At 52.4% G+C, this 16,643-nt stretch overlaps 7 protein-coding genes across 7 annotated transcripts; 4 read left to right on the forward strand and 3 right to left on the reverse strand.

The window, feature by feature from the left end:
- Positions 1-26: 26 nt before the first annotated feature.
- On the forward strand, positions 27-541 carry NCS54_01431200 (Hypothetical protein; the record flags this gene model as incomplete). Its single annotated transcript, XM_053159466.1, has 2 exons — positions 27-152; positions 380-541. The coding sequence occupies 2 exons, from the start codon at positions 27-29 to the stop codon at positions 539-541; spliced, it is 288 nt and encodes a 95-aa protein (XP_053015441.1).
- Positions 542-1,129: 588 nt separating this feature from the next.
- NCS54_01431300 (MFS domain-containing protein) lies at positions 1,130-2,828 on the reverse strand (the record flags this gene model as incomplete). The annotated part of the gene is made up of 3 exons (XM_053159467.1): positions 1,130-2,452; positions 2,503-2,557; positions 2,608-2,828. 3 exons carry the CDS (start codon positions 2,826-2,828, stop codon positions 1,130-1,132), a joined length of 1,599 nt encoding a protein of 532 aa, XP_053015442.1.
- Positions 2,829-3,901: 1,073 nt separating this feature from the next.
- NCS54_01431400 (Hypothetical protein) lies at positions 3,902-5,992 on the forward strand (the record flags this gene model as incomplete). Its single annotated transcript, XM_053159468.1, has 2 exons — positions 3,902-4,841; positions 4,893-5,992. The coding sequence occupies 2 exons, from the start codon at positions 3,902-3,904 to the stop codon at positions 5,990-5,992; spliced, it is 2,040 nt and encodes a 679-aa protein (XP_053015443.1).
- Positions 5,993-6,111: 119 nt separating this feature from the next.
- On the reverse strand, positions 6,112-10,500 carry NCS54_01431500 (Hypothetical protein; the record flags this gene model as incomplete). The annotated part of the gene is made up of 1 exon (XM_053159469.1): positions 6,112-10,500. The coding sequence occupies one exon, from the start codon at positions 10,498-10,500 to the stop codon at positions 6,112-6,114; it is 4,389 nt and encodes a 1,462-aa protein (XP_053015444.1).
- A 1,336-nt stretch (positions 10,501-11,836) lies between these two features.
- Positions 11,837-12,460, forward strand: NCS54_01431600 (Hypothetical protein; the record flags this gene model as incomplete). Its single annotated transcript, XM_053159470.1, has 1 exon — positions 11,837-12,460. One exon carries the CDS (start codon positions 11,837-11,839, stop codon positions 12,458-12,460), a length of 624 nt encoding a protein of 207 aa, XP_053015445.1.
- Positions 12,461-12,712: 252 nt separating this feature from the next.
- NCS54_01431700 (Protein kinase domain-containing protein) lies at positions 12,713-14,128 on the reverse strand (the record flags this gene model as incomplete). The annotated part of the gene is made up of 2 exons (XM_053159471.1): positions 12,713-13,847; positions 13,899-14,128. 2 exons carry the CDS (start codon positions 14,126-14,128, stop codon positions 12,713-12,715), a joined length of 1,365 nt encoding a protein of 454 aa, XP_053015446.1.
- An 875-nt stretch (positions 14,129-15,003) lies between these two features.
- NCS54_01431800 (MFS domain-containing protein) lies at positions 15,004-16,327 on the forward strand (the record flags this gene model as incomplete). Its single annotated transcript, XM_053159472.1, has 2 exons — positions 15,004-15,523; positions 15,579-16,327. The coding sequence occupies 2 exons, from the start codon at positions 15,004-15,006 to the stop codon at positions 16,325-16,327; spliced, it is 1,269 nt and encodes a 422-aa protein (XP_053015447.1).
- Positions 16,328-16,643: the final 316 nt, after the last annotated feature.

Raw genomic sequence — 16,643 nt, forward strand, 5'->3', positions numbered from 1 at the left:
ACCACTCGGCAGCCTTCCGTGACAAGATGGAGGGGCATTATCCGTCTGCACCTGAGAGAAGTGACGAGCAAAAGCCTTGCAAGCTCCTTACTGGTGCGTTTTTGAGTCTTCCCGGGCGATCGCTCCGTACGTATATGAATGACAAGTCAAAAGTCAGTCATTTTTCCGTGCTGGCGTATTTCATGAGTTATCACCTTATCCGAAGCCGACTTCCGAGGAGGGCTTCATAATTCCAGCAATAGCATTATCTCGTCATCTCGGATGCATCGGCCGACATGCCCAATGCGGAAACTCGCATGCCACCCAGGCCCTTTTGGTGGACGACATCTAGATCTATCATTGTGTCAATGTAACTCTTTGCTCGTTATGTTCATGATAGTATCTGAATCTGTATCTATACAGATTGGCAATGCAGCATAGCCTCATGAATGCCACCTCGAGCGGAGCCGCGTTCAGTTTGGATCAAGGCGATGCTCCGTTGACGAGAACGGAAGTTGAGTACTGGACTCTATACGCGGGTTGCTTGTCTCTGGAGATATAAAAGCACGCTGAGCGTAAAGGAAAGCTGTAAAGAAACAGCAACAAACAATCTCCTAAACACCGTCTTCCAACTATCATTCACGCTCATCTCTCAACATCATGAAGTTCTTCGCCATAATTGCCCTTGGCCTTGCCGCCGTTGTCACGGCAGCACCCGCCCCTCAGCTCGACTGCACTCGCGATGGCTTCTTCTGTGAGCCCTGCGTCAACGGAAAGCAGCAGTGTGTTGCCTGCGCCGATGGCACTGGCCTTGGACTGGTCCGAGACTGTTAAATGTGAGAGAGATCTAATGCGAATATTTGTGATGTATGGATGCTAATTGGAGAAAGCAGAAAAAAAAAATGGTTAAGAGATTCGCGTGAGAGAAGAGCCTGGGACTGTGGATTACTCAGGACCAGAGGGGCCTTCTTGCTGCGAACTCGGGGCAGGACGTTTGAAAGGTGGATACTTAAGAACTGGAACTATCTGGAGAATGAAAACCTGCATTTGACTGCAGCTGCTTGATTCACTGGCAAGATACTCGAGAGTGAGAGACAAGATATAGGCCTCAGTGCTGTATCAACCAATGAATGTTGATGTTGCCTTCACTTTAATGCTCCAGACCATACGCGTCCACAGATGTCTCCTTGAACTTCCTCGCATTGACCCGTTTTTCAAACAGAATATCAAGTTCCTCGTACGTTCGACCCTTTGTCTCAGGAAGCCGAAAGTATGACCAGATGGCAGTAATGGCTGAAGTTCCCGCCCAAAAGAAACCCGCCTTGCCCTTCCAGTTCCACTCGATGGGGTTGAGCATGTAAGGATTGAGAACGTTGGCCACAATCTGGGCCATGGCGTATGTGTTCCTTGCAATCACCACAGTCTGGGGTCGCAAGCGCACCGCGGATGTCTCGGAGATGATGGCGTAGCAGATGGGGCCGACCGTCATGGAGTAGGCGAGCTTCCAGACCAAGACAAATGAGACTTGAGCCCATTGGGCGCCTGAGGTGGACGATGCGGCTGAGCAGATGCCCACAATAATGAGGCAGCAGCTTGTGAGGGTGATGCCCAGTGTATACAACACTCGTCGGCCAAAGTAAGAGAGCCAGATCCATGAGACACAAGTTCCAAGGAAAGCCATTGCTGTGCTGCCAATGGCAATCTTGAATGCGTTGTCGGTGCTAATACCGGCCTGGATGAAGAAGTAGGTTGGCGTATACGCAAACACAGCACCTGAGAGTTGCTGGCCGGCAAAGACAATCATGCAGATCTCCGTCCGTCGCAAATTCGCGCCTCGGAAGCAGTCGAGATAGCTCGAGTCAGATTGAATATCGGACTCGAGCTGAATCGTGTGGCGCATCTGAGATACAGTAGCTCGACAGTCAAGACGAGATCGGTTAGAGAGCCGCATTAGAGACATTTCGGCATCTTCGTACCGGCCTCGCTTAGTGAGCCACCAAGGAGACTCAGGAGCCAACGTGACAGCAATGATAATGGGAAGAGGCCACATCCACTGAATGGCAATGGGAACGCGCCACGACCACTCTGATGTATATGCAAGCATGCCCTTGAGAACACCAGCTGAAAGGAACTGGCCCATGGCCCAGCAGAGGTTGACGTAGACTGTCAGATGACCTCGCAGAGCAAGGGGAGCCACCTCGGAAGCATAGGCCGGCCCACTGGTCGCGTAGACACCCCAAGTAAGGCCGCAAAGCATTTGGCCGACGAGGAGCATTTCGATGCGGACAGCGAAGAAAGAGATGAAAATGAAGCCTGTCATCAGAGCAAGCGAGATCTGAAGGACCCTCTTGTAGCCGTAGCGAGCAGATGCCCATCCATTGATGAAGCCTCCGATCACCACACAAGAGTTGGTACCGTTTTGAAGACCGGCTTGCCAAGCTCCAGTGAGTTGCCAAGTATCTTGCTCTGGATACTGTATCATCTGTCAGTTGAATAAAGAGGTTGCAGTAGAATCTTGCTTACATATGATCCGAACTTGCGCTGAAAGGTTGGGTAGCCAAAGAAATTTGACATGAGACTACACATCACAGAGTTAGCATGATTCCAGCCATTGTAGAGTAGACGAACCTCTGGTCATAACCCTCCATGACAATGGTCAACGAGATCACGGCAGACCACAGGACTGCTTTCCAGTTCTCTCGCAGAGCTTGCCGCAGCGTGGTGGAATGCTCCGCAGCTGACGCAGCCTGAGCCTCCTCCAGCGAGTGCAGCTGAGCCTTGGGGTTGTCATCGTCATGATGCTCGAGCTGGTGGTCGACAGCATCATCTTTACTAGTGGTTGGATTCATGACTGGAGTAAAGATTTGAGTAGTCCGGCTAATGGATGATATCTGCTTGTGTTACTGTTCGGGATCTGGGCTATGTACTTATATGGGTGCGGTGCCCGGACATACACGATACCCTCGGCTCTTACAAGCTGCGTCTGACCTTCGATCCCCAACTTTTGCTGGAATTTAGCTAGTCTGATTAAGTTTAAGGGTGCCGATCCGGGGTTAAGGCCGACCCCGGTCAGTCGAGAGAGCCGAGGCGGAGGCTCCGCCTGGAAGGTGTGTATGCCAAGACCGTACCGGATAATCTTCCGATGGAACACCAGGGAGGCTATTTCTGAAAGCCGCTTCAACTTGACCAAAACCTGACAGTTGAGTGCGTCAATTGTACGTCATGGACAAAACACTTGGAAGCATCTGGGCAAGGCCCTCCTTGCGTCCAGTTCCCGACCTTCCACCTCCCATAGCTACGTAGTCATATTCGTGTCTGACTAGGACTTACACTATTGTATTAAGGCTAAATGACTCGTAAGGACTAAGAGTAAGCGAGCCTCCTCTCGTAACCCCCACGCAACTTGGCCGTCAATTTGCGGGATGCAAAATAGCTAACCCCTTACAAGGGGCGGTCGGCCGAAGGTGCAGCAAGCCTCGTTAACGTTTTTGATGACGAAGAAACGCCAAAAACATGATTCAGCATGTTCGGACTCCGAGAAACGGACCCTAACCTCAACTTACAATCATCCATCGCTTGCCTTCCTTCGACCGGTCGTCTTGGCCGGTAGCATCGGGTATCAATCGTATCACTTCCCCCGCATAACCCCTCTTCTATCCCATCCGAGTCGTGGTCAGCTGATAACATAAGCTGGGGGAAGCTTCGTATCGATCTCTGTTTGGATCGCTTCCGGGCTACAATGTCGATCTTCAGGGACATTCTGCCTAATATCATGGCCCATTTGCTATTGGTTCATATCATGACTCGGTCCATTTCTTGGTGGTATTAAACCTTTCCCTGAATATTCCCGTTCGAGGAAACTGCCATCCCATTCCAGCATCAATACACCAGCAGAATCGACCCTTGTTACTATACCCTGGCCATGGCTTCTCCCACTGCCGGTAACCAAGAGTACGGCACCAGACCCGACCCTGCTTTCACCAATGAGAACAACAGTCGGCTCGGGTTCCGGTTCGATGCCGAGATCCTCTACATTGAGCCATGGGGTCCTGACTCTCTTCGAATCCGGGCGACATGTCTGGCGACTCTACCTGAGAGAGAATGGGCTCTGACTGAGAAGCCGTCTGCGTCAACACCAGTAATTGACATTCAAGGCAGCTCGGCCTCAATCACCAACGGCAAGATCAAGGCCGACATCAGTCGCCGTGGCAAGATTGTCATCTCAAACACCAAGACGGGCAAGGTCCTTCTAGAAGAATTTGCCCGTCATCGTCTGGACATTCTCGACCCAAAATGCAGCTCTCTGAGAATCCAAGCTCGCGAGTGGAAGCCTCGTCTGGGGTCTCCTGACTATCACTTGACCATGCGCTTCGAGTCCCAAGACCCCGATGAGCGCATCTACGGTATGGGTCAGTACCAACAACCATTCCTCAACCTGAAGGGTGCGGACCTGGAGCTTGCGCAGCGGAACTCTCAAGCGACTGTCCCTTTTGCACTTTCAAGTCTCGGGTATGGATTTCTCTGGAACAACCCTGGAGTTGGCCGAGCCGTCTTCAGTAAGCTCACAACTACTTTTGAGGCATACTCGACCGACATGCTGGATTACTGGGTTGTCGCTGGTGACACTCCTGCTGAGATCATCCAGGCCTACACAGGCGTCACTGGTCGAGTGCCGATGATGCCAGAGTATGGACTCGGATTCTGGCAGTGCAAGCTTCGTTACCAGACTCAAGAGGAGCTGCTGGAGGTGGCACGAGAGTACAAGAGACGAAAGTTACCGATTGATCTCATTGTATGCGACTACTTCCACTGGCCAAACCAGGGAGACTGGAAGTTTGATCCTACGTTTTGGCCCGACCCTGGTGAGTACTTGTATTTATCTTATAACCTGGCCATACGCTGAAAGTTGATAGACGCCATGGTTGCCGAGCTCAAGGCCATGAACATCGAACTCATGGTCTCCATCTGGCCCACCGTAGAGAAAGACTCGGAGAACTACGACGATATGCTTCGACGAGGGCTTCTCATTCGACAAGACAGGGGTATTCGGGCAGCCATGGAAGGTCGCGGATATGCCATTCACTATGACGCCACCAACCCTGAAGCAAGACAGTTCGTCTGGGACGCAGTGAAGCGCAACTACTACGACAAGGGTATCAAGGTTTTCTGGCTTGATGAAGCCGAACCCGAGTACACTGTCTATGACTTTGACATTTACCGCTATGCAGCTGGACCCAACCTATCCATTGGCAACATCTACCCCTACGACTACGCTAAGGGCTTCTACGAAGGCCAGAAGGAAGCCGGTCAAGAGAACATCGTCAACCTCCTAAGATGTGCTTGGGCAGGAAGTCAAAAGTTTGGCGCTCTTGTGTGGTCTGGAGATATTGCGTCGAGCTGGGGTAGTCTACGCAACCAGCTGGCCGCTGGCCTGAACATGGGTATTGCTGGCTTGGCCTGGTTCACTACTGATATTGGCGGCTTCCACGGCGGTGATCCCAATGAACCGGCGTTCCGAGAACTTTTTGTTCGGTGGTTCCAGTGGGGAACCTTTTGCCCGGTTATGCGACTACATGGAGACAGAGAACCTAAGCAGCCGAGACTGGGTACCACAGGAGGAAGCTTCTGCCTCTCTGGTGGCCCCAATGAGGTGTGGTCTTACGGTGAAGAGGTGTACGGCATCTGCAAAAAGTACCTTAACATCCGTGAAGAGTTGAGGGAGTACACAAGGGATTTGATGAAGTCTGCTCATGAGAAGGGTGACCCTCTGATGCGTCCTTGCTTCTACGATTTCCCCGGAGACGGCAAGTGCTGGACTCTTGAGGATCAGTACATGTACGGGCCCAAGTATCTGGTGGCACCGATCCTTAACCCAGGACAGAAGACTAGAGAGGTGTATCTTCCTGGTGACGGTATTAAGTGGAAGGGCGCAGATGGGACGCTTTACGAAGGAGGCAAGACGGTGACTGTGGAGTGTCCTCTGGATACTATGCCTGTGTTTAAGAGGGACTAAGCATAGGGAGAGAAAAGCCCACGGTGACGAAATAAGAAATTGTACGCTACAAAATAGATTCTAACAGACAGTCAAGACAATCCGAAACATAAACTCATTATCTGATGCCCTCCCTCGAATCACTCCACCTCCATCCACATAGCCTGCAACCTCGCGATCTGCATCCAATCACCCCCATTGTTTGCATCTGCCATGCCAGAATGCATATTGTTCATCATCTGCGCAGCCGTAGCACCGTGCTCAGTCTCATAATATCCAAGAGAGCTGTTCCCATGTAGATACCCATCCGTCGTTCCAGAGATAGCCGCCATGGAGTTCATGCCTTGGTACATGAGACTCAGCTGGCCCTGATGCATGGCGTTTTGCATCTTGAGCATCTTCATGCCGTGGATAAACTGGATCTGTGGGACAGTTGAGTTGTAGACTTCCATGCGCTTGGTGCCGAATGCTCTGAACTCGTTCAACGCTGCTTCGGATTCTGGAGAGCCAGGTGGTCCAGCTGCGCAGACTTCGAGCCACATCTTGCGCATTCTCGGTGACCAAATCTGGCAGACGAGGGCTCGCTCATCGTACACATCCTTGACGGGAAGAGAGTCTGCGAGGGGTGTATCGGCCACGAAGCTCAGGTAGCAATCCGGACAGAAGAGGGCTTCGCCATATCCCCACCATCTTCCCTTCTCTCTATGCTTGATACCAGGGCATACAGGCACACCAGCCCACTTCTTGACGTAGTCCGAGTAATAACTGAAAACTCCCTTGTCGAGTGCTTCGGCAAACTTGAGAAGAAACACGCCAAAGCGCGAGCCTGAAGGACAAAAGTTGCACACGATGTCGACGGTCTGGTCTCGCTCAGCCTGTTCAAAGAAGTGACCGACACCTGCAGGAATTAGGATAGCATTGTAGCACGCTTCGCAGATATTCAGGTCAGGACACCCGCCTGTCACTGTCCACCACTTGCCCCGGATGATACCATGCTTGGTACAAGGGACAAGACTGAGAATCGCATTAGCAGCGTTCCAGAGGACGTCAAAGTTGCGTTGGTAGATAGCCCCCTCTAAAGCAAACGACATAGAAATCTTGTTATCTGCAAAATCGCAGGCCCATCGCTCTCCGAGTTGTGCTAGGAAGCCGTCAAAGCCAGCTGGTCGCTGATAAGGCTCAAATTCGCCGTTGAACCTCGTCAAAGCTAGTCTGTCCAGGTAGCACGCCTCGCAGACATACATGTCTTTGATCTTGCGGCGTGGGAGGTACCAAGTGCGACTGCTAGCCTCGACAACCTCACCCTCGCAGACTGGAAGCTCAAGACGCTTTTTGGCGGCGGCTACGAAGCCTTGCCAGTCATTCTGCTTTGCCGTCTGTGTCACCATTTTCTGCACGTATGGGATGGCCATGTCGCACGTCCACTTCTCCTCTTGCGGATGAGGCCGAGAAGGTGAGAATTGATGCTCAAAAGGCGTTCCTACCACATGATCCTCGTAACAGGCCTCACACGTAACGAAACCGTTGATCTCGTTTTGTGCCATTTGGAACCACTTGAAGCCCTCAGCCCCAGTGACTTGGGCTTTACCCTTGCAGGCAAGTACCTCTGGACGCTTCTTCATGTAAGCACGGAGGGCGCTTAGGTCGTTGCTCTGAAGAGCCTGTGGCCAGAGGACCTCCTTCACACGAGGGACGTAGAAGCCACAGCTGGACGCAGAACCATCGGGTTGCTTGACTCGCTCAAACTGGCCTGCAAGGTGTGTTGCTGCGATGTGATCGGCATGGCATCTGGTGCATATGAAAAACTCGGGAACATCTGGAAGACGGTACCAGTCGAGTGAGTATCCCACCACTCTGTTTTCGGGGCAGTATGGCATAACCTGCCAATCAGGACCCGTAGCTTGATATGCCGGTGGCCCTCGTGGGAGTTCTTGTCCACCATATTGTGTCGCTGGGTACTGCTGTCCTCCTTGAACGCTGAGGGTGTTCATTTGGTTCGACAGTGCAGCAACAGGGTCTTGCTGAGGGGCATACTGAGGTGCAGGAGGTACTCCCGTCCCTGGTTGAACATACGATGACTGTCCATGTGGTGGAGCGTAGTATTGACCTGCTGGAGCGGTTGAGCCTGGCACCGTCGTGGTGGCCGCAGGCGGTTCTGCTGACGGGATGGGCGGACGAGGGACAGGCTGAAAGTATTGCTCGTGTTCCTGTCTGTTCTCAATAGGCTGAGGCGGTGGGCGAGGAACAGGTTGGAAGTATTGTTCATGTTCCTGTCTGTTCTCAATAGCTTGAGGCGCCGGTCTAGGAACGGGTTGGAAATACTGTTCATGTTCTTGTCGGTTCTCAATAGGCTGAGGCGGTGGGCGAGGAACAGGTTGGAAGTATTGTTCGTGCTCATGGTTCCGCGAAGGAGCAGCTTGCGGGACAGGCTGTGCACCCTGCTGGTTGCTGGCTCCGAAATCGTTCGGCTGTGCAGGAGCTGGAACAGGAACAGAAGCCGCTGGAGTAGAGGCGGCACCAGGCTGATATCCACCAACTGGTAGAGGAGGAGGAGGAGTGTAGTAGTTCGAAGCAGGAGTGCCCTGAACAACAGGTTGTGTGTTCGCAGCTTGCTCTGGCACATGAGCTCCATTGCCGGGAGGTGGAGGAGGGCAATATTGGTGCTGATTCGCTGCTGGACTAGCCTGGTGAGCTGGTTGACTGCTTGGTGTTTGCGGTGTCTGCGAGGCTGGATCATAGACAGGGGCACTGTAGACCTGAGAGTTGGTTTCTACCGTTGTCGCTGGTACCGGCCCAGGGGCACCTGGAACCGGAGTCGAGCCTGGAGGATCTCCATGCGGCGGAGGCGGATAGTAGTGATGCTGGTTAGCAGCCGGGCTGGTGTGCTGTGCAGGCTGCGTAGCTTGAGCCTGGGCCTGCGTCGTTGGGCTTTGAGCAGGATAGTTGTGGTTCTGTGCCGGGGAGGGAACCGCGGGTTGTTGAGCTGAAGGCGGATGGGCACCAGTTTCCTGTGGCAACGTTGTCGGAGTCTGCTGACCTAACGGTGCTGGAGTCTGATAAGGCGGTGGGATTGCCTGGGGAGGGTATTGAGCATCGTGAGGAGCCACTTGGCTGACACTAGCTTGTGCGTGATGACCTGGGGTACCTGGAGTTGCCTGCTGAGATGGTATTCCTGGAGCTTGCGGCGGCTGCGGAACGGCCTGCAGGTTATAGGAAGTGTGAGGGTTTCCCTGTTCAGTAGACGACGCCAGCCCAATCGGGGGGACCTGGTAGGCTGGTGACTGCGGTTGGTAGACGGGCTGGGCAGGCTGTTGTGCCGCAGTGGGTTGGCCATAAGGTGGAACAGCATGAGGAGGCGATGTAGCCACTGGCGACTGAACAACCGGTTGCTGTGGGCTCGTATAGCCGCCCTGCTGGGGCGCTGGGGGTTGCTGATATTGAGGAGGCGCAGAAGGAGAAGGGTGAGTTGGTGTGGGACTGGCATACTGAGTTGGCGGCGCAGTATACGATGGTTGATATGGCTGTCCGGGATGAGGCGTCTGCCCGGCAACATGTTCCTGGCCGGGAACAGCACCAGGTGGTGATTGAACCGGTGGCTGAACCGTCGCCCCATGCGGAAACGGGAAGCTGTTGTGGTGTTGCAGGTGCTGATATGGAGAAGAGGTATCTGGAGGTGACTGAACCAGAGGACCAGTTACGTAAGTTGGTCCTGGGTTATACGGCTGCTGAGTTGCAGGAGGAACCTGAGCGGAGCCCGGAAGAGAAGCATGTTGCCCAGGCGGTGTTGGGGGATGATAGTAAGTGCGAGAAGGCTTCTTGGTAGGTGGGTTGTAAGCCTGAGGTTGCGGAGGTGCACTAGCACTTCCCTGCTCGTGTCCATGCTGCAGTGGAAAGGTCTGGGAATGTTGAACAGAACCCTGAGCATGATGCTGTTGATAGGTGGGAACCGGATGGGGAGCCGAGTAAGTGCCGGTCGAAGGCGGTGCACTCGGGGCCGAAGCTGGAGAGGAGGCAACAGGAGCGCCGCCCGGGTACTTGTTCTTGATGTTACTCGCAAGATCGCCGAGAAGGCCCTTGCCCACTTTGTAGAATGATTTGGCAGTGGACTGGATAGCTGCCGGGGTGGACGGCGGGGCAGAGAAGACGGGGCCTGTGGGCTGCTGAGTTACTGGCGCCGGAGGTGCCTGTCCGTATGGTAGGGGCTGCCCAGGAACACCGGAGTGCTGCTGAGGACTGTACGAGACCGGTTGAGGAGGCTGGCCAAGCTGCTGCCCTGGGGCAGGTGTCTGTCCATATGGCAGGGGCTGTCCAGGGACGCCTGGGTGCTGTTGAAGGTTATACTGGGCTGTCTGAGGGATCTGACCAAGCTGTTGGCCTGGGACAGGTGTCTGTCCATAGGGCGACGACTGGTAGGGTTGTCCATAGCCCGCGGGATGCTGTTGGGGAGCATATGGGGCTGGCTGAGGGGCCTGACCAGCCTCCTGCCCCGGAGGAGGCGGATAGTAGTTGTACTGGGGTTGATTCGACATTGTGTCTACCGGAAGCTATCCGCTCGAAAGTGACTAGGCTCAGTAACCTCCAGCAACAAAGCCGTATAACCGACCGTCACTGCCAAGTCAAAGCAGGACACAATGCCACGACTCCTCAAGAAGGACTTGACAGATAAATATGCCGCTTCTCTGATTGTGGAGGGTCTAGACCGGTCCACGCATTTCAGCTGGAACCGCTAGTTTCACACGTGCAAGGCATAATTCCGACGCCGTACATGGCTTCCCAGGGTCCTACTGGCTGATTGGAGACGAGTCCTCCACTCTGCTTACCCCAGAGTCGGGGTTTTGGAGAGTCCGGAGGCGTTTTTTTTTTGAGGGTTTGATGGGCGGCTGTGCTGGCGGTTGATTTGAAACGTGGCACTGGCCTTGTGTTTTTGCAGGTCTGCGAATCCTTCACCATTCAACGTGAGCTAGGCTATCAAAATATCGATTGCCTGTACTTATGTGGAGAACTAGTGGCGCAAATGATACTCGTGCGACTCAAATCCAATACATGAGTCTCCAACTCGTAACCTCCTTTGCTGCCCAACACCAAATGCTTGTTGGATGTGATCCGGACTCTCGGCTTAAACCTACAAACACCGACCATGTTTCGCAAATTCTTCGATTCGTAACCATGGGAGCTATTCAGCACGTCATCCATACCCTTAGAGTTAAATAAGCCACGAATTCGTGGCTCTCTCATTGACGCTTCATGAAGAACATCTTGTTTACCTACTAACCCCCAACACAGTCGCATTGCTTGCTAAGATTAGACCTATTTTCGCCACCAATCAAGCTCCAAATTATGTTTGAGACACGTGTGATACAGTTTCCTTGTCAGGTTAATCGCTGTATTGCGTTGGAGATCGAGAAGCCGGCTGATCTTCCAACCTTTCTCCCTAGACATGAAGAACGAACCGTTCAACTCGATTTCATGATTCGCAATGCCGACTAATGCCCTCGGTGTGCGAATCGAGTACAGCTGGTCTGGTTCCTTCGTTCTTGCCGCCGCGTAGCATCCCACACACCTTCACATCGTGGAAATCTTTCACCGCTGACCGCGCCTTCACTCTACCAATTTTCTGCTGGGAGCCTAACTCCTCTTTACTTTCTCCTCTTCACATCGTTGCAATCTTCCATTTTGGCTCAACACATCATCATTCATTAGTCTTTGCGAGAACCCAACGCGCAGTCTATCCCTGCATTATCAGGCATCGCCTTCCTCAAGCATCGCGAGCAACGAACAATGTCGAATCCTCTCGATCCCCTCTATATCGACATACTCCCCGATCCCGACCCGTACTAGAAGGACCTGAAGGCGGAGAAGCGACATATGTTCCTGCCCGCTTGCCTCCTGACATCTCGAGACCTCGGCGTAAGCGAAATCACTCTGTACAACGAAGCCGACCAAATCACTCAGCTCAAGAATGTCAACCACATGTTCAATGTAACTTGGACATGCCCTTACTCTCTGGTCGTCTTCATTAGCGGAGCTCCTCCTCGAACCGTAAACTCACAGGGGGCTTCACTCTCTTGGAGCGTGACGTTTGCACAAACGTCACGCCGCAATCTCACTGGGACTTTGCAGTATAACATTCCTCGAACCGCCCTTTGCGGCGAGCAAGAAGCCATTCTCAGGTTCCTGGATTTCGTGCGATCCGACGACTTTGACATCCTGTGGCGAAAAGTCATCATTGTTGTCTCTAACGACACCAATATGTCAAGAATGGTCTGCTTCCTGGAAAATGACGCTTTCAACAACGGACCCGGCCACAAACCCTCCAGGTTCAGCGACAGAGGGAGGAGGCAGCTCATATCCCAAAGTCTCAAGCAGATTCGGATGGCGAAGGATTTTGATGTCGAATTCTGGCGCGTGCCAAAGGATCAGATGGTGCAACCCTTGCCGGCCGCTTCCAACGAGTTGAATTCGAGTGGATCGTCGGGACAGTCGCAGTAAGGGGCGAAAGTGGCAACTGTATCAGACATTAGCATAGAAATGCTGACAGACATACTTGTTTCGAACGATTGCAGAGTATGGTGTTTCGAGTATGCTCGTTGACCAGTGTGTGATTTCGATAAGTAGGGAGTGTGTCCCAGAAAACTTGATGTGATAGTATCTGAGGTATGATCTTATGAGGTCTCTAAGGTGTTTGTATTCTCACTTCCTTGCCAGCTGCTTTTCTTAGCGCATCTACCAGTGCCTTGCTCTCTAGGGTTTCTTATCCAGGAGCGATTTCTCATCCGTCCAGAACTTCACAAGATCCTCCACGTCAGGGCGTTCGTTCGGATCCTTTTCCATGCATCGCTCGACCATGCCGATCCAGCGAGAAGGTATGTTGTTCTCGCCATCCCAAGTTACTCGAACATCATTGGGGTGCTTGACCTCGTCAAACCCGCTGACAGTCTGCGTCAAGAGCATCCACATGGTTCTTCCCAGAGAAAACACTTCAGCGAGCTCTGTAGCTCTGGGAAAGTTGGCTTGCCATTCCGGAAACATATCCCACGCATGGAAAGTCGCTGGTCCGCTCCCTTTAGGCATGTTGCGACGCGGTGGGCCAGTATACTTGGTGTAGATCAGTCGAGTGCCTTCATCCGTAGCCTCCTCATTGACATCCCAAGTTCCGTCCGCCTCCGGGGCAAGTGTGGTCACGGTCGCACTGCCTTGCTCCCAATCAATGAGGATCAAGCCTCTTCCTGGACCAATAAGAAAGTTTCCAGGGCTGATGTCCATGTGGAAGGTATGCAGGATGCGGTGCGTGTGTGCGACCACTTGAGACATTTCATAGCACCATCCAGCTTTCTCTCGTAGCGAAATATGTGCCATGCCTGAATTCGCTTTTTCGATTACTAAAGCCAGGTCGCCTCGATCGCAGAAGGTTGACAAGTGACCCATGAGCACTTCTTCACCCTTCGAGTCGTGAATTGAGACCAGGATCTTGGGGGGTTGTTGGACGTAGGGATGCGGAGGCATACCAGCAACCAGTTCGCTTGATCGCCGCCAGGTTTCCACCACGGCACGAATAGCCTCGTCGTCGTCATCATGTAGTTTCAAATAAGTCGCGAAGTCAATGCCCTTGAAAAAGAAAGAGATTGAGTGCCCCATGCCTCGGACGTGGGCTCGCTTGTTGCATCCCCTGCCGCCCATGGACTGGAGTAAATAGATCTGAGCGAGGTCGATGGTACGAGCAGAGTTGTCAGGGGGTACCAGATCGCTTCGCTGGATATGTCTAAGGAGGCCAAGGTATTCATCGAAGAGAGGCGACCGATAAATACACCAAATAAGTCCTTCGTTATCATCGGAAGAGAGATCGATGACGGTGCCGGGCGCAAAGAAGTTGGGGTCTCTGGCACACCGGTGCCAAACGCTAGCGATAGAGGACCAGATGGCGCTTCACATAGCGGCTCGATCTCGAAAGCTCCAAGTGTCGTCTTGAATGTTTATATCGTGGTAGCAGCTGACAACGCGGTTTGCCAGTGATTTCGGCGAGTGTTGGGGATTCCTGTAGAAGCGGAAAATGGCAGGGTTGAGCTTGAGGACTTGGGCGTAGACAACAGTTTCGTTTTGATCGCCCCAGATGCTCTCTGGCACGAGACCAAACTGTCTAAGACGCATTTCCTCCCCCATGATGGATGGTGATGGCAGATAGGCATGGATGAGAAGGAGAACAGGAAGCCCATGCTTTGAGGAGGGTTCTTTGTTGTGAGCCATAGGATTTGTGTAACCATGCAACATATCACGTGAAAAGTATCTCCAGGCACCTTCTCATGAAGCATTCACGATTTCTACCGCATTCACATGCCCATATTTTCCGACAGTACGCTGAAGACATTGTCGTATCATACAGCTGAAGGACTTGCTAGAGATAAGCTCGAGAGTGATACGGAGGAAATCGTAGATTCACAATCTGCTTAGGTACGGAACCTTACGACCTTATTCATTTATTTAATGCCCAGAACTATGCCACGTATTTTTGTACAATTCTTGGTTTAACCTATCTCCGTTGGCCATCACCTTCGTTGGTTTGGCCGAGATATCTTATCACTGTCGCCCCGAGGCATGGTTCCCCGCACCGTCTTTGGGCCTGTCACCACCATGCAATACTGTCAAATGCAGCACTTGGATTCACTGTGAGTTCCAAGCCGCTTGCCAATACATACTCATGCTAGTCGTAGAGCAATATGGTATCCCTAGAGCGCAGATGGCTTGGGAGTGTTCGGCAGTACCTTGGACTCTATTGGATTTCCAAATCCGAGAGCTACTCGGGAATTCTGGCAAGTACGGCCGGTAAGCCGCTATTGGTCAAGAAAGCCGAATGTTCATAAAATCAACGAGTGGTTGACAATCGAAGGGCGTCAAATCGATAGCGTCGGAAACTCAACGATGCCAGAAGCTGCTTAGTGAAGATGGTGGCTTCGTTATCGCCGTCCTCTACTTAAATAGTCCAACACCCTCTTCACCTGTTGTGGTTATGCATTGTAGTCCCCATCTGTGAAACGAAAATGTTATTCCACAAGATAAAATCTGATCCAGGCCTTGCTCCTGATGGCGGAGCTCGAGCCTGGCTCCAGGTCGTTGCCGGGTGTCTCATCAACGCCCTCACTTGGGGATATTCGGCGTCCTTCGGAGTCTACCAGCTTTATTACACGACAGAATTCGACTTTCCACCATCTCAAGTCTCATGGGTCGGTTCGATACAAGTCTTTTTAACATTCTTCGTGGGAGTGCTCTCTGGCAGGTCGGCCGACGCTGGGTTGGCTCAGCAGACCGTCTTGCTGGGCTGCTTCATGGGAGTTCTCGGGACATTTATGACGAGTCTTGCAACGACTTATTGGCAAATCTTCCTTGCTCAAGGGTTATGCACGGGTTTGGGCATGGGTCTGATGTATATGCCCACGGTTGCTGTCATCAGCTCCTACTTTCAGAAGAAACGGGCCTTGGCTTTAACCACCTCGGCTTCCGGAAGCGGGGTTGGAAGCATCGTGTTTCCTTTGGTGGTGCAGAACTTGCAGACCAAGATTGGTAAGTTCTTTACTCCACCCGAGTTGGCATGTCATCATTAACTCACTGTCCACAGGGTTTGCATGGGCCGTTCGTGTCCAGGCCTTCATCGCCCTCTTCTTCTCCATTATCATCATAACTCTACTCAAACCCCGTCTCCCTCCACGAAAATCCGGCCCCCTAATGGAGTTACGTGCATTCTTGGAGCCATCATACTCTTTCTTCACAATCGGCATGTTCTTCATCTTCTGGCCTCTTTACTTTGCCTTCTTCTACGTCAACACGTACGCAACTTCCAAGATCGGGGTGTCCGGTGTCACAGCCGCTAACCTGCTGGTGATCATCAATGCTGTCGGAATACCCTCACGCCCTCTGCTGGGTTTCTTATCAGACAGGTGGTTTGGCCCGCTTCCGACACTCGTCGCGTCAAGCACATTCTTAGGATGCATGCTCTTTGTCTGGATCTCGGTCAAATCACTTGGTGGAATGTACGCTTGGGTTGTGATATACGGAATAGCGACGGGAGGCACACAGGGGATTTTTGTTGGGGCTTTGGCATCGCTAACCAAGGATCCGTCAAAGATGGGAACGAGATTCGGCATGGTGTTTTCGGTGCTTGGCTTTTGCACGCTGGCAGGACCGCCCACCGCAGGCGGAATGATTGAGAACATGAATGGAAGCTTTTTGGGAGCGCAGATTTGGGCTGGGGTGGTGACTATTACTGGTACTCTCTTTATTGTTGCAGCGCTGTGCGCAGATAAGAGGGCAAACGCCAAAGACTCCCCAAGAGAAGGAGACGGCGAGAGCGGTTCCAGTACGCCATGAGAAGATGGGTATGAGACAGGCTAAATGGAATGCTATGCCCCCTCAACGTTCATTCGAGAACGCACAGATCCACCCATCAGACTTTCAGTCCAGCTATTCTCGCAGTGTTCCATGTGAGCTATAAGTTAATTTTATCCCCAAATCGAATGGTATAAATGCCGAAGGTGTTCTAGCCTTTTGAATCCTCATTCGTAGAGAGCTGCTTGGAACAGTAGCAAAAGTGGGTTAACAAAGCTGCTGGTACAAGCCCACTATGACATGACACCACAGTTGTTTGGTCAATCGGAGAAGACAGGTAGTGGATAAAGTGACATTA

The sequence above is a fragment of the Fusarium falciforme genome, chromosome 12, assembly GCF_026873545.1.
Source record: "Fusarium falciforme chromosome 12, complete sequence".
NCBI classification, from domain to species: domain Eukaryota; kingdom Fungi; phylum Ascomycota; class Sordariomycetes; order Hypocreales; family Nectriaceae; genus Fusarium; species Fusarium falciforme.